Source organism: Theropithecus gelada, chromosome 18 (assembly GCF_003255815.1).
Source record: "Theropithecus gelada isolate Dixy chromosome 18, Tgel_1.0, whole genome shotgun sequence".
Lineage (NCBI taxonomy): Eukaryota > Metazoa > Chordata > Mammalia > Primates > Cercopithecidae > Theropithecus > Theropithecus gelada.
Genome location: NC_037686.1, coordinates 71,798,201 through 71,822,966, shown reverse-complemented (window position 1 = coordinate 71,822,966; position 24,766 = coordinate 71,798,201). Strand labels below are relative to the sequence as shown.

Below are 24,766 nucleotides of genomic sequence, written 5' to 3'. Positions count from 1 at the left end.
ACACAGCACCCACTTGGCCTCTTGTTGCAGGAGGGCTGCAGCTCCCTGGCAAGGAGGGCTGGCTGGCCATGCTGACGCCTGCAAATTACCCCCCTGTTTGCCTCCAGTGCCTCCTACTAACAAATGGGCTAGAGACAAAACCTTTCTTTACCAGCTGTGCTGAAGAGTATGTGAACTGCTGCCTGTTAAATGTTGAGAGAAGTGTTTGACAGGCAGAAAAGGCTCAGGAGATGCTAAGGACATTCCTGCAAACGGTTACTAAATAGCAGGGCTGCTCCACATGAGTTTAGGGTGAGTGGGAGGCTTGAAGAAGGAAAAGAAAACACACATTTACATGAACTCCTCTTTGATTTGGGCTTTGGAGAAAGATTCTCTGTGAATCAGAAAAAGAAAGTGGAAGTCATGGGCCACTTAGCTAAAATGTTAGCAAGACTTAGGAGGGAAGGAGGCAGGCAAGGGGCAAGGTGGCCAAGAAATGACTGCCTTCCTGTACAGAAGGGAAAAAGGCTTGAAAGGGGGATCTGACTTCCTATTAAGCTTTTCATGGCTCTGATTCTTTGGCTCAGATATCTGCACTTTGGAAAACATGGCTTTCTATCTGTGTGCTGTGTTCTTTCAGATTTGTGTCACACTGTTTTGAAGAGTGTCAGCCTGCCTCAGCTACTGTAATGCAAATGGGTTTCTGCTGTTAGTGGGAGTTTCTGAAGAGCTTGCAGTTGGCCACTGGGCTCCGGGCGGTGGAAGCCAAAGGACCAGGATGGCTCTTCTGGGCGCTGCTCCTCAATCACGAGGGGCCTCTGGCTCATGAAACCATTTCCACGGTTACAAACTTACGCGGAGCTGTTGCATCACGGAATATTAAATTATTTCATGGAACATAATAATTAGCACTGAAATATGGTAAGTTGAATACAAGTGCTCTTGGAAGATTATATAAAGCAGGAGCTACTCATGAAAAGGTGAGAGATCATCTTCAGGATGAAAAAAGTAAGTAGAACTACTGCAGAACGCAAGTTGACAGCTTACTAGCGAAAGATCACTGAGCAAACTATACCCGACTTCAACGGAGACAATACACAGAGAGTATGTAATACCACATACAGCACATCTAATACCACACAGGTTGCATATAACACCACACAGGACGCATCTAATACCACACAGGGAATATGTAATACCACATACAGCACATATATATAAATACCACATGGGTTGCATATAACACCACACAGGACGCATCTAATACCACATAGGGAGTACATCATACTAATAGGATGCATATACTACCACATAGGGCACATATACTACCACATGGGGTATTTAATACCACATAAGGAGTATATAATAACACATAGGGAGCATTTAATACTACACACAGAGTAGACAGCTTATATGCATGTCATTCACATATATTTTGATTGTTAATACAGCAATCTGTTCTTTAACGTTAAAAATCTCCACGGTGCTGAGATTTCAAACACTAAGTTGGCAGAGTATAACTATCACTGCTGAATTCTATGTAATTTTTAGTAATGTTCTAATTTTATAGAATTTTAAAACCTACTCGGCTGTAAAGTACTATACTGTAACATAATTTGTCACCCTCTCAATATATATTAAACCTAGTATTTTGAGAAGAATTATAGAAATGGATTATAAAGTAATAAATACCAGCTATATTTTAAGCTCATTTTGTTGCTAATTTAGCAACTGTGAAATTGTTACCAAGAGACCTATTCCAGGTAAGTGGAAAAGGTATCTGTCACTTCAGACAGTTACCTGAAACAAAAGGCAATCATGACTTTTATGCAATATGAAAAATGAAATAAATGATCTTAAACAAATACTGTGTTCAGCAATGTTAGGAGTAGGAAGATAACGAACCTGTTTCACGCTACAGGAAGAAAGCATTCGTAAATCTCGGAATGTCAGCTCTCTTAATGATAGCTCCCTATGATCCAAACAGTTCCTTCCGCTCCACAGCTACAAAAGTGTCTGAGGAGGTAACTTGGACTCTGAACAAATTTGAAGTGCATTTTCCTAAAATATACCATGCCATCTTATTTAGGCACCACGATGTTTGCTATATTTAAGCTCCAATTTGTTTTAATTAAACCTGCAGCATTTATCACCACCAGGTGAACCCAGTCCCACAACTTGTCTGAGAATCGCCCAAGATTCTCCTCAGGGAATGAATCTACCTGAAATAATTCACATGCATTCCTCTGCCAGACTTATTTTTGGATTCTAATCTGAGCAAAATGAAACAGAAGTCATTTACGTCAGAATTTTTATCGAAAGAAATTAAAATCTTTTCCTATAAATCATAAAGCTGAAAGGACACAGAGGCCATTTGATCTGAATTTTCCCCAACATTTGTCACTCTGTGAAATCTTTAATTTTTTCATGACACATCAGGGAGGCAGGGGCTGGCACCCAAACATTCTCCCTGGGTGAATCCAGCCAGTGCGATCCATGGTGGACACAAGACTCAAGATGTCTAGGCCTAGTTTACACCTCTCTCTGGGCTTCCGACTGATACATGTTCTATTTCCTGTGTCTTAGATTCATCACAAACACCCTGAAACGAATAGATATACAACGGCTGTTAACAATCCCACTTCCTCCCTTACATGCCAAACAAAGTAAAACACGCACACGTACTCTTCCTCAGTGTGGAAAGTTTCTCCATCAGAACGACTGGCACGGCCACCTGCCACTGCAGCCAGACACCAGGAGTTCCAGTTCCCTTTTCCTTCCAGTGCCTGCAGCCAGGTCACCAAGAACCCCTGCCAGTCCAACCTCCTAAGTTCCACAGCCACTGGCCTTCAGCGCTCCACAGGGAGGAGGCAGGCAACTGTGTTTTACCTGTACTGATTCCTAATTTTCATACCGTCTTAGACCAATAACAGATGTGATCTTTCTGAGCCTCAGTAACACCATCTGTCGAGTGCCATGGTCATTGTGTGGATTAGGAAGGATACATAAAAGGAGGTGACGGAGAGTTACAGTGGAGCAGGTAATCAATGAGAGGAAATGATCACTGGTCTGAAGAGTTAGAGGGTTTACGGCAAAGGAAGAGCCTGAGCTATAGTGGAGAGAGCTCAGGGAGAGGAGCGAGGAGCGTATCTGTGCAGCGTTCAGTGGTGGGAGCTCAGGGAGGGGAGCGTATCTGTGCTGCGTTCAGTGGCGGGAGCTCAGGGAGGGGAGCATATCTGTGCTGCGTTCAGTGGTGGGAGCTCAGGGAGGGGAGCGTATCTGTGCTGCATTCAGTGGTGGGAGCTCAGGGAGAGGAGCGAGGAGTGTATCTGTGCTGCGTTCAGTGGAGGGAGCTCAGGGAGGGGAGCGTATCTGTGCAGCATTGAGGGAAGGCTTCGGAGTGCAGATGTGCACCAGGCACATCATACATGTGTGCATACGGTGCATCAGGCATGCACAGACACATAGCTCACATATGTTGTGTTGCTGGAACAAAGGCAGAGATACACCCTAAACATGGAAGCATGCTATTTGATCTGCATCCATTGCATAAGATGTAAGGATAAACAAAAGTAGTCTTGGGTCCTAAGACACAGAAAATACAGCAAAGTATTACAGAAAGTCATTTAAATTGGTGTAAGCAAAATTCTAAATCCCATTGTAATGTTTCTGAGTGGGTGTGGGAGGACTGAAGATTTGCAATAAAGTGGTGTTCTAGGAAGAGTGAACTGAGTACCAGCTTTGAAGATGAGTTGAATCAAAGAAAGACCAGAGGCAAGTGGCAAGCAAAAGACATTCCCAGCTGCACGTGCAGCTCACAGGGGCCGGTCTTCAGCGCAGCCAACTCCCAGCCTCCTGCTCAGACTGACAGTAGCCCCTAGGACCAGGTGCTGTGGCAACTGGGAAACAGAGTGCCTCAGGGCTTCCCTCACACTCAGGACTCTTCCGACTTTCATGTGGGAAGTCACTGTGAAATACACAGAGGGGCCTGGGCCTGAACTCTGGGAACAAATGGGGTTTCATTCCCCAGGCAAGCCCAAGGACACTGTTTGAAAAGTATTCTGGTTGGTTGAGAATGAATCAAAATCGGAAACTCAGGAATGGGGGAAAGGTGAGCACTGAGATTAATGACTCCATGTTGTTAAGCAAACATGGGTACCAACCTGAAAGGATGGCCACCGTTGCTTGTTGAAAATAGGATTTCCATATTAAAAGAAAATAACTATAAAATTAGGGTTTGTAGATACAGATTAAATGATCAAATACTAGGAAGTACAAAGGAGGAAAAAAGAGTAAATGAAGATTAAACTCCTCATGATATTTAAGAGGGGTCACACGTTATTGTTTGGTTCTCGACTTTGATATTTGAAATCAAGGTTTAAATATGTATTTGATAAAGTCAAGCAGTGGCAAATTTTAAGAGAGTTTTGCAATTTTCAAATAATTTAAAAATTTTAAAGTAAAATATATTCTGTATAGCAGTACAAATATATACACAGTACACACACACACACACACACACAGCTGCCACATAGAATACATGAATGTGTGCATATAAATATAAATGAACACACAAGAATGCAAAAGCAAGGCTGAACACCTATGCCAGGATTGTGAAAGGAAGAAATATTCCTATTAAAGGCTAGCACTTTCAGCTTAAAAATAAATAAAATAAATACCAATTTATGCAATTTAAGAGCTACACCTTAAAACAAAATGTCTCCAAAAGGCTAAGAATAAAGGAATGGCAAAGATAAAAGGCAAATCCCCCAAAACCAAGCAGGTTGTGATTGTGTTAAGTACTAATAACAAAGCTAACCAGGCAAAAGGGAGCCGGTTAAAGGCTGCAGGGAGGATAAGCAGGAGCTTTCCAAGGTCAGAAAAGCTTAGTTTTCTATCCAACGGTAACACTAACCTCAGTAAAACTACAAAGGCAAGGACGCGCCTCAGGGAAGGCAGGGCCAGCAGGCGCAGGTCAGTGAGCCTGCTTCTGGAGCTGAAGTCAGGTTCCCGTTTCCTGAACACATTTCCAGTGACTTGAAATCTTGAATGAAGATGCTCCAAGGCAGAAGCAAGTGTGTATGTCTTAAGAAATGAACCTCCATCTCTGTTCCCAAATAAGTCCTATAATTAGTTTTTCAAATACGATTACCAAAAACACCTACCATAACAACAAACACTACCACACAACACAGAGCAAAACAAGACGCCACAAGCTAGAGCCAGAAGACCAAGATACAACATAAAAAGATTGACAAAGGTATCCAATACTGATACAGATTATAAAACAAATGGATACATAAAAAAATTTCAGAATGTTTGCGTGGAATAGGCAACTTTAAAAATAAAATAATGTGATAAAGAAACCAACCAGAATTTTTAGAACTAAGAAATATCAATAATTAAAATTAAGAAATTCATTAGTTTAACAGCTGATTACACACAGTCAAAAAATGAGTAACTTATTAGACAGGTCAGTGAGGACGATACAAAATGAAGTGTGGAAGCAAAAAAAGTGGCAAGTGCAGCAGCAAGAGCAGCGGAAACAAAGGCGCGGCGAGGACAGCGACCAAGCCCTGACCTCACGTCCCGCGCAGGACCCGACAGGCGGGGACACAGTGAGGACATTGACCAAGCCCTGACCCCACGTCCCAGAGTGGGACGTGACAGGCGGGGACGGGGCAGCATCTGAAGAGATGATGGCGGACTTTCTAGAATGAATAAAATAATCTATGGAGTCAAGAAGCCCAACAAATCCTAAGCACTGTTTAAAAAGAAACATTGTACCTCAACACGTTATGTACGGTAGAGCAGACAATGCCACCAATGAGGAGAGGATGGAAAAGCAGCTGGAAGAGATGGATGGACCCAAAGAAGTAAAGTCTTAAAAGCAGTAACAGAAGCCAAAAAAGGTGACAACCTAGAATTCTATACCCAATGAAACTATTTTCCAAGAAGGATGACCAAGCGAGAATTGAGAGTTCCCAACAGACCAGCACCAAAAGCACAAAAAGCGAACACATTTCTGACAGAAGGAAAATTATTCTACATAGAAGGTCTAAGATGCAAGAAGACATTACAAACTGAAATGTGGATAAAACAAAATGATAGAGAATGTATAAACAACATCAGTGATATTGTTAGGTTTAAGAATAACTAGGATTTTCTTTGGGGTTTAAGAACAACTAGAATTAAAATAAGTGACAAAAATGGTGTAAGTCCAGAAGGGAGCAAATTAAGTTAAATGCTCAAGGGAACTGACTTTTAACTCTGATAAGTTAAGAAGGTTTTTAACTTCTAGAGTAACTACTAAAAGAACAGAAACCACTTACATAACTTCTAAACTGCTGGAGAAAAAAGTTGCATTACAAAAAAAATAATAAAATGGCAAGGAAGGAGAAAAATATTGAACAGGTAAGTAATATTAAAAGCACAAAATAAAATAGCAGATTTAAACTAAAAATATAAACAGTATTATAATAATTGCATATGCACTAAATACTCTAGTCAAAAATTATCAAAGTTAGATAAAAATTAAACTAATTACAAGATGGCATGCTGATACAAGATGTATGCTAATTACAAGAGACACATAAAAATAAACATACAGAGAAGTTGAAAGTAAAAAGATGGAAAAAGATATGCCAAAGAAATTAAAGACAGCTGGCATTGCTACATTAACACAAAACAAAGTAGAATTTAATGCAAAAAGCTTTAGTAGAGATAAAGAAAGTCACTTTATAATGAGAAACTGCTTAATTCACTAGGAATAGATAACAATTTAAATTTGTATGCATCCAATATCAAAGCCACAAAACATAAAATACTAAAAATAAACAGAATTCCAAGGAAAAATAGACAAATTCACAATACTGATGAGAGATTTTGACACATTTCAGCAACTTTTATGAAAGAGAAAGACCCTAGTGGTAGACAGAAACTGAAAAACAAGATTAAGAATCTTGACCTATCACGCAGACGAAATCGTATGACCAACAATTTGGAATCCAAGTTGTTTTGAAGCACACAAAGAATGTTTATAAAAGTGAACTAAATATTGGACCCTACAACAAGTCTCAACACATTTCACAGATCTGAAGTTAAAAAGGTATGTCCTCTGAGAAAAATACAATCAAACTATGAACAAAGATGTATTAGAAATTTCTCAACTATGCTTATAAATTAAGATAAGAAATAAGCTTGTAATAAGCATGGGTCAAAGATGAAATCACAGTCAAATTAAAATATTCTGTACTTAACAATAACAAAATACTACAAATGAAACTACAATACAAAAATACTACATATGAAAACTTCTGAAACACAACCAAATTAGTACTTATAGAAAAATTTATAGCCTCCAATACATATATTCACAAAGGGGGGAGAAGGTGAACACTAATCAAGGAGGAAATAGACAAGTGAGAAAACATTAATGAAATAGAAAAATAATACACAGCACAAAGAATCCATAAAGACAAGAGTAGGTATTTCCATAAGAAATGAAAGTTGGCAAACCTACTGGAAGAGTAGTCAGGGAAAAAAAGAAAGCGGAAAGGGCAGAAATAACAAGTATGAATAATTTAAAAAGTTGATATCACAGATCCTATATATGTCAGGGATAACAGGAAAATATGAACAAACTGTTGTAAATAAAACTGAAAATTTAAATACCTGATTATGAATTGAAAACTGTAACTTTGCAAAACTGACTCAAGAAATTAAAAACTTGAATAGTCCCATACCTAAATAGTCCCATAACTAAATCAAATGTGTCAAAAATGTTTCCACAGTCAAAAGCTGAGGCCCACATAGACTTCTTATGTAAATGTTCAAGAAATAAACAATTCCAATTTTAGATAAATTATTTTAGAGAAAGAAAATGAGAAAAAAAATGTTTTTATGAGACTAGCATAATCCAGATACCAAACTCCACAAGCATGGTATGAAAAATAAAAATTACAAGTCAATTTCACTCCTGTAAATCAATGTAAAAATCTCACAGAAAATACAAGCAAATGGAATTTAATAATAAACAAAATAGTAATATACCATGATCATGTTGGGGTTTTGCCCCTAGAAATACAAGGTTGGTATGACACTAGAAAGTCAATCAATATAATTTGCCATGTTAATACATTAAAGAAGAAAAATTTGAAGATGAAAAATCTTCAGTAGATTTAGAAAAATATTTCCTAGAATATTTTCATGATTTAAAACAACTTTTAGCAAAATAGGAACAGAAAAATGTCAATGTATTAAAAGGCTTCTATAAACAAACTTATAGCATACTTAAATGACACTGTTGAAAGTTTTGCCTTTGAGGATGGGAACAAAAGAAGAATGTTTATTGTAATCACTTTTCTTTAGCAACATACTGAAGATCTTTGCTGCAGAAACAAGGAAAAGAAATAAATGGTGCAAAGAACTGGAACAAAAAAAAAGCTGTCATTATTTATTGATGATATGATTATATATAGAAAAAATTCAATACACCTGAATTAATAACTAAAATAGGATTTTTACCAAAATTGATAGTCAATAATTTTATAAAAATTAAGTTTATTTCTTTACATCAGCAAAGAGAGAGGAAATGGTTCTTTTAAGAACGATATTTACAGTATCATTTAAAAAATCTCAAGTATCTAAGAACTGCTCTAACAAAATTTGAGAAGACTTATTTTAGAGAAGACTTAAATAATACTGGGAGATACACCATATTCATGGCCGAGAAGAACCAAAACACTCTTAAAGAACACAAGGATGAATGGAACAGAATAGAGAACCCAGAAATAAGACTGCACACTTAGAACCATCTGATCTTCCACAAATCTGACAAAAACAAGAAATGAGAAAAGGGCTTCCTATTCAATAAATGGTGCTGAGATAACTGGCTGGCCATTTGCAGGACAGAGAAACTGGACCCTTTCTTTACATCATATACAAAAATGAACTTAAGATGAATTAAAGACTTAAATGCAAAACCCCAAACTATAAAACTCCTGGATGACAACCTAGGTAGTGACATTCAGGACACAGGCACGGGTGAAGATTTCATGACAAAGACACCAAAAGCAACTGCAACAAAAGCAAAAATTGACAAATGAGATCTCAATAAACTAAAGAATCTCTGCACATCAAAAGAAACTTATCAGCAGAGTAAACAGACAACCTACAGAGTGGGAGAAAATTTTTTTGCAAACTACACATCTGACAAAGGTTTAATATCCAGCATCTAAAAGGGACTTAAACAAATTTACAAGAAAAAAACGAACAACCCCACTAAAAAGTAGGCAAAGGACGAACAGACACTTTTCAAAAGAAGACAAACACGTGGCCAACAATCATATGAAAAAAAGCTCAACATCAGGCTGGGTGCGGTGGCTCACGCTTGTAATCCCAGAACTTTGGGAGGCCGAGGCGGGTGGATCACGAGGTCAAGAGTTCGAGACCAGCCTGACCAACATGGAATAACCTAAATGCCCATCAATGATAGAATGGATAAAGAAAATGTGGTACATCTACATCATGGAATACTATACAGCCATAAAAAAGAATGAGCTCATGTCCTTTGCAGGAACATGGATGGAGCTAGAGGCCATTATCCTTAGCAAACTAATGCAGAAACAAAAAACCAAACACCACATGTGCTCACTTATAACTAGGAGCTAAATGGTGAGAACACACTAAATGTGAGAACACACAGAGGAGAAAAATGCACACTGGGGCCTATCAGAGGGTGGAGGCTGGGAGGAGGGAGAGGATCAGCAAAAATAACTAATGAGTACTAGGCTTAACACCTGGGTGATGAAATAATCTATACAGCAAACCGCCATGACACAAGTTTGCCTATATAACAAACCTGCATATGAGGATAGAATTGTTCTATCAAATGTCAAACTATTATAAAAGTCTATTAACACACACAGTTTGTTATTTGGTGGGAATACAAAAACAGTCCAAGGGAACAGAACAGGTAACCCAAACAGGCCCATGTGTATACAAATGCTTGGTACATGGCAGACGGGGCACTAAATCACTGGGAAAAGTCTTTTCTATAACTGGTGCTGAGACAATTGGTTTGCAAAAATATGGTATTTAAAAACTGTACTTCACACCATATATATTTAAAAAAACAAAAAACACTTATAGTGGTCAAAGGAAAAATAGTTAAGCTTCTAGAAGATAATGTAAAAGGAGAGCTTCATCTCCTTGGAGTAGGGAAGGATTTTTTAAACAACATAAAAAGTGATAACAAATAAAAAAAAAACTTCATATATTTGGCATGTAAAATCAACAACTGTTTTTTCATAATTTCACCAATGGGTGGGTAAAAAGTCAAACTACAGATTGAGAAAGATATCAGCAAAACATAAGCCGAGAAAGCCTTGGCATCTAAAATAGATAACTGCAAGCTGCTCAGAACACCAGACAAAAGACTTAGAAAGTTCACAAAAGAGAAAATCTAAATAGCCAATATATATGGGCATAATTGTTTAGTCTCACTATCAAGCTGGGAAACGATCATTAAAACCGCAATGAGAAACCCACTTATACTAAGTGTTGCTGAAGATGTGAACTACTCTTGACATTGATGTTGGAATGGCAAACTGGTACAACCACTTTGAAGAACAGTTAAAACATTATCTGGTAAATTTGGCAAATGATGTAGCCAAGTAGTGCCGCAGGGTGCCAATGTGTGGAATACACATTCATGGAATGTTAATAGCAGCACTGCTGCCCACTGTAAAAAAACTGGAAGCAACCCAAACCCCGAAACAGCGGATATACTGGATACACTAGATACACTGGAATGTGCTCATGCAAGAGAATGACAAGCTGCAAGAAACGAGAAGAGGACAACACAACCTCCTGCACGCAGCCATGTTAAACAAAAGGAATAAGACAAAAAGAAAACATCCAGTATGATTTCAATTATAGAAACTAACAAAACAGGAAAAACTAATTCACAACTGACTCTCAAACAACACAGGCTTGAACTGTGCAAGTCCACTCAGATACGGACTCTTTTTAGTAACTCAAGTCAACCCTCCGTATCTGAGGGCTCTGCGTCTGCAACCAAACATGCATCAAAACACAGTATTCCTGGGAGGCGACCCCCGCAGATACAGACGGTCCACCTGTCCTATGGATAGGTTTTGCAGGGCTCACCGTGGGACTTGGGTATGCATGGGTTCTGGTATCCATGGAGGCTGCTGGAACCAATCCCCCATGGGTACCAAGAGATGACTGCATATATTTATATATGCAATTTTTAGGTGACAAACCTTTAGGAAAAGCAAGAAATTAACAATAAAAGCAGCATTCCATAATGTATACATACACCAAAACATTATATTGTATCTCATAAATAGATATAATTCTCTATTAAAAATGAAATGAAAACTTTAAAGCCCACACATTTCAAAACAAAACAATGCTCAAAGGCTGCTGAAGCAGCCCGTGCAACGAAAAGTAATAACTTTTTTGATAGATTAAAACAAATTTGTTAACTATAATTTTTTAAAGCCAAGACAGTGATTATTTCAAAAGAAATGAAATGAATTGTGCAAAAATGTATCTTCTAAGCCAATATAAAAACTGGCACATAATTCATGCTATAACTAATAAGAGATTTGTACAGAAAAAGTATAAAAGGAAACATCTTAAACGTGTATGGCACCTTAACTCTGAAACTGCGTGAAGATAATGGTGCTAAGTGCTAGATGGTTTTTGCAGCCACGCTGGACACTCAGGGTTCATATATGGAACCCCCGGCATATGTGCCACGTAAAGGGGATGGACTGTGGTATTAGAAAAGCAGTATTAACCAGTTTTCCTGTCACAGCATCTCCACTGACCTTAAAATCTGGAAAACATGCTTCATCGTAGAAATTTTTCAAATTGTTTCCCCAAACAGTCTTAGAAACCTCTTCATTTTTCTGAATTTTCTGAGTTCAAATAAGCAAACCGGAAAAAGGGGCTCTTTAGCCAAAATTACTTCTAAACTATGCCCTTTTTCTATCAAATGACTTCTCTGTTCCCCAGCACTATTTCCACAATTAGAGGCAATAAGGTTTGTATATATAAAATAAAACTTTGTTTTATTTCAACTTTATATAAAACTAGTGATGAGAGTTCATGAGTTAGCCATGCTCAGTAACTAAAAACTTAACATAAAGATAAATTATAGAAAAATATTTTTTTCCTAAAGAAAAATATATTATTAAAAAAAAAAAACTCTAAACAACACGTTTAGGGACAGGTTTTTGGCTTTTGTTGAGGGCTAGGTTGTGGGGAGAGGAGGAGGAAGTAATTTAAAGTTTTAGATAATTTTTACTTCTATGGACAGAAAGAGCAGGGAAAGGACAGGGAGGGAGGGGAACAGGGTGTCCAGATGAAGACGCTGAGGACTGAGCTGCAGGGCCCCGAGGGTGCGCGCCATTCATCCCTGCACGCTCACACACAGTGGCACGGGGCGTGTACTAAGCTGAATGGCCCATCGCAATACCTTCCCAAAAGCACATACTTGGATGTTGAGTAAATGAAGAACCATTACACATTCAACTAAGTGTTCAGCATGCAGAAGGCTGAGCTGCCTATTAAAAAGTGAGAGCTTAGCAGGACACTTAGCAGGACAAGAAGACATCCTCCCACAACACTCAAGGAACAACAGGCAGAAAGGAAACACTCCTGAATATCGGGAAACTGAACTGTTTCTTACAAGCCAAACAGTAGCCATGGGACACTGTAGCATCTCACCCTTCCTGACGCTACCTTGCCAAGAGCAGGGGATGAAGCATTTTGTAAAAAATGACTCTATGTGGTGTGCTGGTTTCTTAAAGATGCCATCACTAGATGACCTACAGCAACAGAATTCTATTTTCTCACCATTTGGAAGGTGTGGGCAGAGCTGTTTCCTCCGGGATACTGGTCGGGGGTGGGGCGGGGTGGGGAGGGTGGAGGTGGGCTGTTCTGCCTCTCTCCAGCTCTGGGTCTGTTCACAGTCCTTGGCATGCCCTGGCTTGCAGCGGAATCATTCCAGTTTCTGCCACTGTCTTCACCTCACCTTCTCCTTGGTATATTCCTACTCCTTTGATTACAAGGACATTCACTGCAATTAGGGCCTACTCTAATTCAGGATGGTCTCGTTTAGAGATCATTATCTTAATCATATCTGCAAAGACTCTTTTCTCAAGTAAGGTTCCATTCACAGATTTCATGTGGGCACATGTTTTGGGGGCCATCACTGTATGCACAGGAGTCCACCCTCTAGCATTCCCCAAATTTACATCAGTCCCAATACATTTACCCCATCCCAATATCCCAAATGTCTCAGCCTACTATAGCATCAACATTGTCCAAAATCTCATCCAAACCGCATCTGCTCAAATGTCCCAAATCTCATCATTTAAACCATCTAAATTAGGTATGTGTGAGACACTGGCCATGGTCCATCCTGGGACCTAAATTCCTCTCCACCTGTGGACCTGTGAAACTAGAAAACAAGCTATCTGCTCCCAAAATACAGTGGTGGCACAAGGATAGATAGATATTTCCATTCCAAATGGGAGAAACTGGAAGGAATGTAAGATCACTGATCTCAAGCAAGTCTGAAATTCAGCAAGGCAAACTCTGTCAGGTTTCAAGAGCTGAGAATAACAGAATAACTGCGTCTCAGTGCCCCTTAGGCCGACAGCTCCGTGACCTCTGCACTGCCCATGTCAATTCTGACCCTGGGGTCATTCTTCCTCTTTCTGAAAGGGAGCACGTGCTGGCAGCCAGTAGCTCTATCAAGCTGTTTCCTGCCTATAAGATTTTGGGAGTCCAACAGACTTCTCTCATCTCACCCTGTCTCTGTTCCTTCAGGTCAAGCTGGTAGTTTCTGCTGATAAAACATGATGGGTCTCCTGTATATACCCTGAGAGTCCACACTATTAGAAAACAGACTCCAACACAGATCCTTCTTGGATAGCCCCTCTCTATTCCTGGTTTCTGCAGAGTACATCCTTTAGTCAGCTCCTGAGAGGGTCTGGCTCTGTGTCCCCACCCAAATCTCATCTTGAAGTGTAATCCCCATGTGTAGAGGGAGACAGGTGATTGGATCATGGCGGTGGTTTCCTCTATGCTGTTCTCGTGATAATGAATGAGTTCTCGTGAGGTCTGATGGTTTGATGAGCGTGTGACAGTTCCTCTGATGGTTTGGAGAGTGTATGATGGTTCCTCCTTCACATGCTCACACTTTCTCCTGCTGCCTTGCGAATGTGCCTACTTCCCCTTCCACCATGACTGCAAGTTTCCTGAGGCCTCCCCAGCCATGCAGAACTGTGAGTCAATTCAATCTCCTTTGTTTATCAATTACCCAGTCTAGTGTAGTATCTTCACAGCAGCGTGAGAACGGACTAATACCTGCCTCTAATCTATCTCTTCAAAGAGCAAACCGCCACCTGGACACACCCTTGGTGAATGCTTTCCAAACAATGAATCTCCCAATATTAGCATTTTATGCAATCTGGATAGGCTCCAAATTTTCCAAATCATCAATACCTGAATATCACATTAGGTCAAAAGAAGTTGAAAACACTCTTTTCACCAAGCATTCAACCTGGAAAATGAGGTCTGACTAAAGCTGTTTGGTAAATTAGCAAAAACCCATAAAATGTCACAGAAAGGGCACCTAACTGAAAAGCAACCTGATAAAGCTCCTAAAAGTTTCCTTCAGGAAAGTTCTTTCCCAAATCCAGGAGCAATGACTGCTGTGCCTGTGCTGCCTGACACTTTTGGTCTTCCGGGGGTGTGCCGACTGCACAGAGCTCTGGGGGTCCCCAGTACATCCGCTCTGGAAGCTCACGGGCAAGCATCCCCACGCTCACTGGGTCGGATGCCAGACCCCTGGTAAATGAGAAGAAATTGTGTCTCCCAAGCCACACACACCCCGCACCTTCAGTGCTTTCAACAAAGTCGCTGTATTGACAAGACATTCCTCGGTGTTCTCGGAAGGACAAAGCCGCTGTATTGACAAGAGGTTCCTCGGTGTTCTCGGAAGGACAAAGCCGCTGTATTGACAAGAGGTTCCTCGGTGTTCGCAGAAGGAACACCTTTATCACTTTGTCAAACAACATTCTGCCTGTAACACCCACATATGCCTCATGTGGGAGTAAAAACACTGACCCACACTGGTAGACACTTTCTGCATTATCAACTACACTGGTATATAACATTTCAAAGCATATGGACGAAAGAGGTAATAATTAAAGAGGGAAGTAACTGCAAGTCCCTGACCTCAGAGAACTTTAAATGAATACAGAATTTTGATAATCAATTTTCCTTTTCTTATGAGAGATGCACAGGATTTAGGGAACATGTACGAATTTTAGAATTACAAAAGTAAAAGTTAAATACTATAATATTTTCCTTTGAAATTTACAATGTAAATTATATCAAGTAACTCAAAATATTTTACTTCATACAAGAGGAATTTTTATAAAACAGCTTAACTCTCTTAAATTTGAAAAGCCCTTTAAGAGTGTTAGGACAACAGAGAAAAAAGCACTTTACTTGGGAAGCCGAGGTGGGCAGATCACAAGGTCAGGAGATAAAGACAATCCTGGCTAATATGGTGAAACCCCATCTCTACTAAAAATACAAAAAATTAGCCGGGCATGGTGGCGGGCGCCTGTAGTCCCAGCTACTTGGGAGGCTGAGGCAGGAGAATGGCGTGAACCCAGGAGGCGGAGCTTGCAGTGAGCCGAGATGGCGCCACCGCACTCCAGCCTGGGCAACAGAGCGAGACTCGATCTCAAAAAGAAAAAAAAGAAAAAAGCACTTTACTTTTCAGATTTGCATACCGTGCAAAACCAAAACATATTTTAGAAGTCTTACCTTTTATTCAATTCAAAAGCATATTTAGCAAATACTAGAACATGTCATTATTCATATTTTACGTCAACTTTGCAAAAGGAAAACAAACTTGGCTTTAATCAAATGTGAACTTTAACGCTCCGAATCAGTGTCCTGTGCTTTTGACATCAGCGGATCTCACCCCGCGTGCACCCTGTGTCACTGCATCCTGAGTGAGAGAAACACGGCAGAGCCTTGTGTTGAAGTGGTGTAAGATGTTCTGAAGCCAAACTGAGGGGAAGTGACAGTTCTGCCCCGAAAGCCTCTCCAAGCATGACCGAACATGCTAAACATCAAACTGTTGACTGAAAAACCAGAGCAAGAGAGACCTGCAGAAAGCCTGCTATCGTCCTCATTTTCTAAGCAGACACTAGAGAAGGATACACAGACTTAATCTGGGGTGTGGGTATTTTTTGTAGATATAAATATGCATAGTTGTATTTGTAAGTCTGTATAAATACACTGGAAATGTTTTGACAGAATTTGAGTAGAGACAGCAGGATTACAGATCATACTTATCATCTTCTCTTATCATTAGTTTTTTCTTTCTTTCGAGACAGGCTCTTGCTCTGCTGCCCAGACTGGAGTACAGTGGCGTGATCTCAGCTCACTGCAGCCTCCACCTCTGGGGCTGACGCGATCCTCCTGCCTCAGCCTCCCAACTAGCTAGGACTACAGGCGCATGCCACCGTGCTTGGCTAATTTTTTGTTTGTTTGTTTGTTTGTTTTGGAGAGACCAGGTTTCACCATATTGCCCATGCTGGTCTCTAACTCCTGGACTCAAGCTATTCGCCTGCCCTGTTTTCTATTTTGTTTTACTATAAATACATATAATTACGAAGGTATGAAAACAAAAATTAGTTTTAGTTAAAAAATGCTTATTACGTAAACTGATTTTCATAACTATAATTAATTTTTCTTGCTAACCAGATACAGGAAAAAGGTCAAATCTTTCTATATTATTTTACTAAAGAAAGAAGTAACTGGAGATAGTCCATATAAATAAAACATTTCACTAAAACATAATAAAAGTCCCAATACTGTTCAATAGTTTCTGTCAGTTAAAGACAGAGGTACCCTGGATACAAAAGGAAGCAAAGCTCTCATTAGGCCTTTTACGCAGTGAAAGAGAAGCAGTCTTGAAAGGAACATCATGTGACATTCTAGAACTGAAAGAAATCAACTGACGTTAAGAAAAATCAAATTAAAGAGAGCAAAAAACAAGGAATTCCTAGAAAAAGATGTGTTTGCTCGACAGACACGGGAGCAGGCGCCCTGTGCTGGAGGCTGCGGAGGCTGAGCTGGAGTGCACGTGTGCCAGCCACCGGCCGTCTCTGCTGTGCTGGGACGATGTGCTTTCTCTGCCAAGACATTTTCCCCAGGTCTTCCACGGTGGCCTCACCATGCGGGCCGCCGCTTAATGAGCACCCGGCCAGGGAAGGCTCACAATGCTCTGAAGGCCTGCAAGGTTCTCTCTGTTCCAGTGCCCGGTTTGACTTTACTACATAGTGTTTTACTACTATGTAACTGTTTCATTTATATGCTTTCACCTGTCCCCTCCGATTAAGAAGAGGCCAAGGGCACTGGATGGCCTGCCCATTTGTTCTGTGTCAGCAGGGGCCAGTGCATCAGCTTTGACTTTTTACTGACCACAACACTTACCTTGCTACCTTGTATTGTCTCTTTCTTTCTTAGAGACAGAGTTTTGCTCTTTTGCCTGCCCAGACTGGAGAGCAGTGGCGCAGTCTTGGCTCACTGCAACCTCCACTTTCTGGGTTCAAGCGATTCTCCTGCCTCAGCCTCTCAAGTAGGTGGGATTACAAGTGTGTGCCACCACACCCACTAATTTTTGTATTTTTAGTAGAGATGGGATTCCACCATGATGGCCAGGCTGGTCCCAAACTCCTGACCTCAGGTGATCCACCTGCTTTGGCCTCCCAAAGTGCTAGGGATTACAGGCGTGAGCCACCTCGCCTGGCCAAAATAAAAAGCGATGGGATTGAACGTGAATAATACACACTGTATTTTCCAAGTCTTACTTCAGACATAATCATGAAGGTTATTCTTCTGTAAATGAAATTTACCCTGCTAAAAGCCTTATCCTCTTTGAGAAAAGGCTGATCAAGAATATGTAGGATGATTCGCTAGAAACACCCTTTTACTACTGCAGTAATGCCAAGAAGGCTGCGGCCTGGAGGCCTAGTGCCAACACCGAGTATAAACCAAACAGGATGACAAGATGAAAGCAAATGTTGACTAGTAAAGCATGTAAGTGGATGGGAGAGGGGAGATAAGCTGACTTAAAATATTTTAGGGTCTTAGCATTGATTGAGAGGAGAGTAAAGATAAAGCTTAACTTTAAACTTTACTAAATATTACATATGAAATATGTAAAACTTCTAGGGAAAGCACAATAACAGAAATATAGGGTATCATTTCAAGTTAATAGAAAAAATGGAATTGAAAAAACTCCAAAGGTTGCAAGAAAGAAAAGAAAAATATAGAAGTAAAACAAACAGCAAAAATAAGGTGGCATAAATTAATGCAAATAAAGTGTTAATCACAGTAAGTGTAAAGACAGTAGCATGGGATTTAAGACAACATCACTACCACCTAGCTAATGCTGTTTATAAGAGATTTTTATTCACCAGAATAAGAGCTATTCTAAACCTGTAAGCAACTAATAACATAGCCTCACAATATACAAAGCTAGAATTCACAAAATGGCATGGGAAAATGGACAAGTTCATTATTATGGTGAGAGATTTGCACACTCTCAGTAACTAAAAAGGAGTTTTTTTTTTTTTTTTAAAAGTGCATACATTAAAGAAGATCAATCTAATGGATATAGAATGATTCATGTAAAAATACACATATTTTTAAAGCATACATGGAATATTTATAAAATGACCACATACCAGTCCACAAAGCAAATGGTAATGAAAACAACATGCTATGAGGCTCTGGAAGCAACTTGCAGGGGAAGAATCCCAAACATGTTCTGTGTTATGAAGCTCTGATAAAAATGAACGCATAACCTAATACAACCCAAAAGGCAGATGCCGCAGAAGTGTCTATCAATGTATTTTGGGAGTTGGAATACATTTTCTCCATAGGAGAAAAATATGCCACCCTTGAGCCAGGTTCTCAAGCTGGCACAAACACGTACATGTGCCTCACTACGTGCCTTACGTGGAGCTCCTGAGAACCAGAGACTCGACTCCCATTAGTCAGAAGGTCTTCGAGTGACAAGGCCACAGTGTCAGGAGGTGTTCCCTGCAGCTCTAGGAGAAGCAGCTCCTCCATCTGGGCCAGTCACTGCAGCCTGCTTTGCCTGAGACAGGCATTCCAACTGGCAGAAACTAAGAAAAGCAGGAGAAATGTCTTATTTCCTCCTTCACTTGATGGCTAACCTATCTTCTCACGTGACAATACAAAAATGGATACCAGGGTTCATTCATGTGTCTGGAGACAAAGGAGACTCTTGGGGAGTGGGTGGCATCAAACGGAGGAAGCTGGTGGAGAGAAGATGCAATGTGTGAAGGGCCTGGGATCAAGGTGAGTATTTAGGCTGAACAACAAATGAGAACTACCTGAAGGACCATCACATCCGAATAAGTAAATTCTGGCATGACAGACAGATAAAAAAGGCAGGTTACTTTCTGGTTATACTTTGTTAATTGCCACTTAGCCAGTGGGGGGCTGGGTATTTTGAGGACAAAGACGAACAGAGTCCACTTGTGGCACTCAATACGTGCTGGCACAAGAACTGTGATGATCTGTGCTTGGGTCCTCTGAGCAGGACGGGGCCTTTGTAATGGGTCCATTCAACAAATACTTACGGAGGCCCTACCACATCCCAAGCGTGCTCCGTTTTAGGCCCTAACTAGGACACGACAACAAACGGGCCACACAAGGCCTCTATTCTCACAGGGCTTAGTGAGAAGAAAGAAACGGGCAACAAACAAGATGAATGTCATAGAGATCTACACAGAATTCAATAGGCTGCTGTGATAGCAAGTGGCTGGCTGTTTCTTGGTCTGTACTGAGCAGACAAAGGCAGCCTCTCTGAGGAAGAGTATTTAGGGTAAAAGCCAAGTGACAAGACAAGCCTAGCCACGGAATGATGAGGTAGAGGAGCACCGAAGCGGAGGACACAGCTAGGGTGGGAAGCAGCTGGCACATGGGGATAGCTGCAGTGTGGTGGGAGAGGAGAGTGGGGAAGCTGGGCCTTATTTGGTTCAATCCACAAGTCAGGTTGGAACAGCCATCTCTGCAGTCAGCTTTATGGAGTGCAGAAAGTCCATGTCAGCAGCAAGTCACACAGCTGCAACGAGAAGTTGCTGTTTGCTGCGTGCGCTCTGCACCGGCCTGGCCACCGTGAACCAGCAACACTGTGGAAGGCAGCGTCCACAGGAATCTGTGCTGTGACGGGCAGAAAGGAGGCTGATTTCCTACCTCTCGAACAGACTGGGTGAGAGCAGCTGGATTCATTCCCAGCGCTTGTCTGTGAGGGCAGTGCAGTGTGTACACCTCCCAAGAACAGATTATAGCTCTGACTTTAGGATGTAACTACATGGAAGTGACATCACCTTTCAGAGCAAATTTTGGAGAAAGCTGGGTTAGAAACAGAGATATCTGTCTCTTCAAAGTGGCTACATCCTTGAGCCTCAGCATTCTAACTGGTTTAGTCCATTCTCTGTTACAAAAGGCAGATGTTCCAGACTCGTACTTTACCCACCATTAGGTTTCAGTTGTTCATGCCTATGAAAACTTTAAATCATACATATTAAGAATATCTTTCTTAAAATATTTTTGAAAATACTTTAAAATGGATTTATGTTCATATGGGAAAATATTAGTCTTTACATTAAATAGGCATCTAATATTAACTACTTATATCCCAATCTGTAGTTACAACATAGGTTAACATTTTGAAATGATAGTCCATATTAAAAACACAGCCTTAATATTTTATCTAACTTGACAGATATTAGATATATTAAATAGAACTTTAAAATGCCAATGATTCCACACAGATCAAAGGGCACTGGAAATTTAAAAGTCTATCAGCAAAAAACAAAACTAATTTTGTGCAATTCTGGTTTATGTTTCATCAGGAAATATCTTCTGATTGTTGAAGAGGATACCGTCAACACATTCACTATCAGGAAAGTATGACACCTCTAGATCATTCTACCGGCACTGATGACGTCTCCCCAACAACATTTCCACTGAAGAATTCCTCCAGATTCCTCAGAACTCCTGGCTCTTACTTCTCTAGCTTTGTTTGGATAATTTCTTTCACACTGAGAAAGATAAATTTCAATAAAATCATACTCAATGAAACCAGACATTTGTTTTATTTTCGTTTTTAAACCTACCTTATGGGAATGATGTAAGAAAAGAGGAGAAGGAACCGAAAAAGATTGCGGTACCATGGACCCACAAATCCTTGTAAGGTTACCATGACAACAGAAAGAGCAACTAAAGCCAAAAATAGTGCTTTCGTCAGCCGATTGAGTTCAAGGTCCAACAAACCAACCTGAAAGAAAAACACATAATACATGAACAAGCTAACCACAATGTCCCTAATATTATAAATCAGAATGCATGGTAATGATGACAAAAAAAACTTTAAGATTTTTTGGTATTAGCCTTTATTATAATGAAATATGAAAATGTTACTAACTTTTCTCCTGAAAAACCTTTAACAGATTCAGGCAGAATTTCTAGAAATGAGTCATGATTCCCAGAGCATTTCCAGAAAGGGTCTACTGACAAAACACGAGGCCAGAGCACACAGCCGCAGTGAACTCAGACATGGCCTCTGGACGGGTGGCGCATTGGTCACCGGCTCAGGCAAAGCGAAACGCAAGCCTAGAGAAGGGCACTGGAAGCTTGCTCAGGGCGCGGCCCGGGAACAGAGAGTTCTAAGGGCGCGGGCGTGTCTTCCCTGCACGTGCCACGCCATGGCCATGCCTCTGTTATCCATGTGGGCGCCTCTGCACATCCCCCATGAGGATTCTACTCTAGAGGGAGAGTTCCCAAGAACAGGACCATATGTATGTCTTTCCGATCTACCAACAGTCTCTTTGAAAGAACTTGTCTTACAGCAAAAAAAAAAAAAAAAAAAAAGCAATAGATAGTTAGCTTAAAATAAAACCTTTTTAATTTGCACAAATCATACATTGTATGTTCTCCCAGTCAGGTACACTACACACAAGTCCATTCTATGGATCGTTTACCAGCTGAGCAAAATGTGAGGGAAAATTATGTCAATAAAAATCAGTTCATTTTTTTGGCTGCATTCTGTATAGGATCTTGGAAACAGTGAGAACTAGCAACCCAAAAAGCTCTCACTGCACAAGTTAAGAGAATACAGCTCTTTTGAAGCATGTAGCTTCAATTTCGAGCTCTAGCAATCGCTGTGAACTGTTTCTCTTTGCTTGCTTTCAGTCCTGAAAGACCACAAGGCAGTCCAGTGAGTGGGGTTGGGGGATGAGAGGGAACTCGGTGCTGCAGGAAGGGAGGGAGAAGTGACACAGCACAGTAACTAGGATTCCTCGGGACTCTGGATTTAGGCTAATTTAGATGCTGACTCTGCCACTTAGCGGCATAACCTTGGGCAAGCTGGGCTTTGGTTTTCTTATCTGTAAAATAGGGAATGTGGGATGTTTTCCTTACAGCCCCCAGGGGATGCAAAGAGGGAGCTCAAGGCACAGTGGCCACAGTTCCTGCTGGGCAGTATGCTCCCCAGGTGTGCTGCTACTGCTCTTATTACACACTTGGATTGGAATCCACTTTCTCTGTTTACTAAATGTGTGACTTGAGGAACAACCTTAAATTCTTTGTTAAACCTCGTTTTCTTCATCTGTAAGTGGTGGTACCCCCGGGGCAGAGGTGCCAGGGTGAGAGGCCACTGCCTTCAGCACCATTAGGTTGGGGAACAGCATGTACTTAACTTACCTACTTATTTCTGATCTATGTGACATTAACAGAAGACTAAATCCTATCAGGTTGGTTATCTATCTGCCACCTCAATTTCTCCTGAATCTGGAACAACTTTTGAAAAGGAGTACATGAAGAAAACATGATTGCAAAAAACCTGATTAAAAAAATAAAAAGTTTGAGAATTACAGAGCTAATAAATAACTTGGTTTATTCTGTAGAGCCTTTTGAAAAATCTGTAACTTTGCCCAGTAGAAAGCTAGCCTTTTCCCACAACTCATATATCTAGTTTATATCTGGTTTTGATTAATACTTTCCACAAACTCTCATGAGATCTTTAGAACCTGCAATTATCAAGTAAAAATAAAACTTTGTCAGAAAGTCCATTAAGTGCTGCTGCGAAGAAAACTCAACTAATTAAACAAATAAATTTAAATGTCTACTACATTTTGTGCTAAACTCTAAGGTTATGAAAACGAGCTAAGTATAAGATTTTACCTGCAAGAAACAGCTAATCTAGTAGGAGAAATAAGATGAACACCAGTGATCTATGTTATAGAACAGAATCATAAAATAGTAAGTTTTCTTTTCTAACCAGGCTTGTTTTAAATCACCTCCTGTGGCCGACAGTCAGCACCACCACCGGTTAATAAACACTTCACGGCCTTTCACAACAGTGTAGGCACCACAGGAGCAACGACAAGGACTCCAATGCCATGGGACTGGCAGTGCCCAGAGTGCGGGGTCCATGACCAACACAGACAGGGTGCTGCACTTGGCAGAGTGGGGCGGCCCCTCCTGCACTCTGTCCTGTGCACACTGCCACAGGGCTCACTTGGCCACTTCACTGTGTAAGACTCCTGAGGACACTTTAAACACAAAGTGTCAGTTTTATATGAAATAGCAACTGGATTCTAATGTAACAACTAATGAGACACTTGGCCTGCCACAAAAACTCTTCTTCGTGTTGCAATACAGCAACACAGACAGCAGCTCATTTTCAACAGAAACTCTTCAAAGACTGCACATTCCCAGCTCTGTATTCTCCAAACAAGCACACTGCTCTCTAATTCACAACAGCAGATCCCCTTCTAGCCAAGTAAAATGTCCACAGCAACATCTCGGAGCTCTAGCACGAGGCTTTTTCATCTCTGGGTCAGCCACGAGACCAGTAACAGCGCCGCTCCCCCAGATCACAAACAGTCTGAAAGGGAGCAATACTCAACCCGTTCTGAAGTTCCCAACGCTGCTGCGGGGATGGGCTGTGCCTTCCCTTGAGAACGGGGCAGCTGAAGACCACGGCGGCTGATTTATCAGCTCTATTTAAAAAGCAGCACAACCAGGACAAATATCATGCAATTTCCGCTACTTCAACTACTACTTAGTTTATGCTTGAATTATTGAGAAAAATAGGTTTTTGGATTAAAATGAAGAAAAATTAAGCCAGGGAAGTAGAGCATGTTTCAAAGCCCAGATCTTTTTGCTGTGACAAAGGCGGTCTAAGTTTCAGGCCTCACTGAGGATCAGATGAAGTCATTATTCATTCAGTCAGGGAAAAAAGACTCAATTACCTCAACCTAAAGATGCTATCAATGAATGCAAAGTGCATATTTTACTCTATTCATCCAAATCCCATTAAAAAGTGAAAGGAATGATTTAATCTGGCCTTCCAGAGTTGGTCTTTTTTTGTAATAAAATAAAGAATCACTGTCTTGCAAAATGCATAACCACCACCTCACACTTTCCCCTGCAACATAGCAGTGAGGAACTGTAAAAGCCAGGACAAAAACACTCAGAAATGAATACAAAGTTTCCTTTCAAAAAATGCCACGTATTGGGTGGAAACATTCAAAGCAGCCACTGCACACCGATATGCAGATCACTCAAAGCATTAGTACCTTTCTCATTGATGAAGACAGATGTGGTCAGATGCTTG

The 24,766-nt window shown here is 40.6% G+C and overlaps 1 protein-coding gene across 1 annotated transcript in view; it reads right to left on the bottom strand.

Annotated features, from left to right (window-relative positions):
* Positions 1-24,766, bottom strand: part of ATP9B (ATPase phospholipid transporting 9B (putative)) — a 269,119-nt gene that overhangs the window by 73,281 nt on the left and 171,072 nt on the right. The window contains exon 12 of the mRNA XM_025365036.1: positions 21,264-21,424. Coding sequence (XP_025220821.1) covers positions 21,264-21,424 — 161 coding nt within the window. The remainder of the gene's footprint in view (positions 1-21,263; positions 21,425-24,766) is intronic.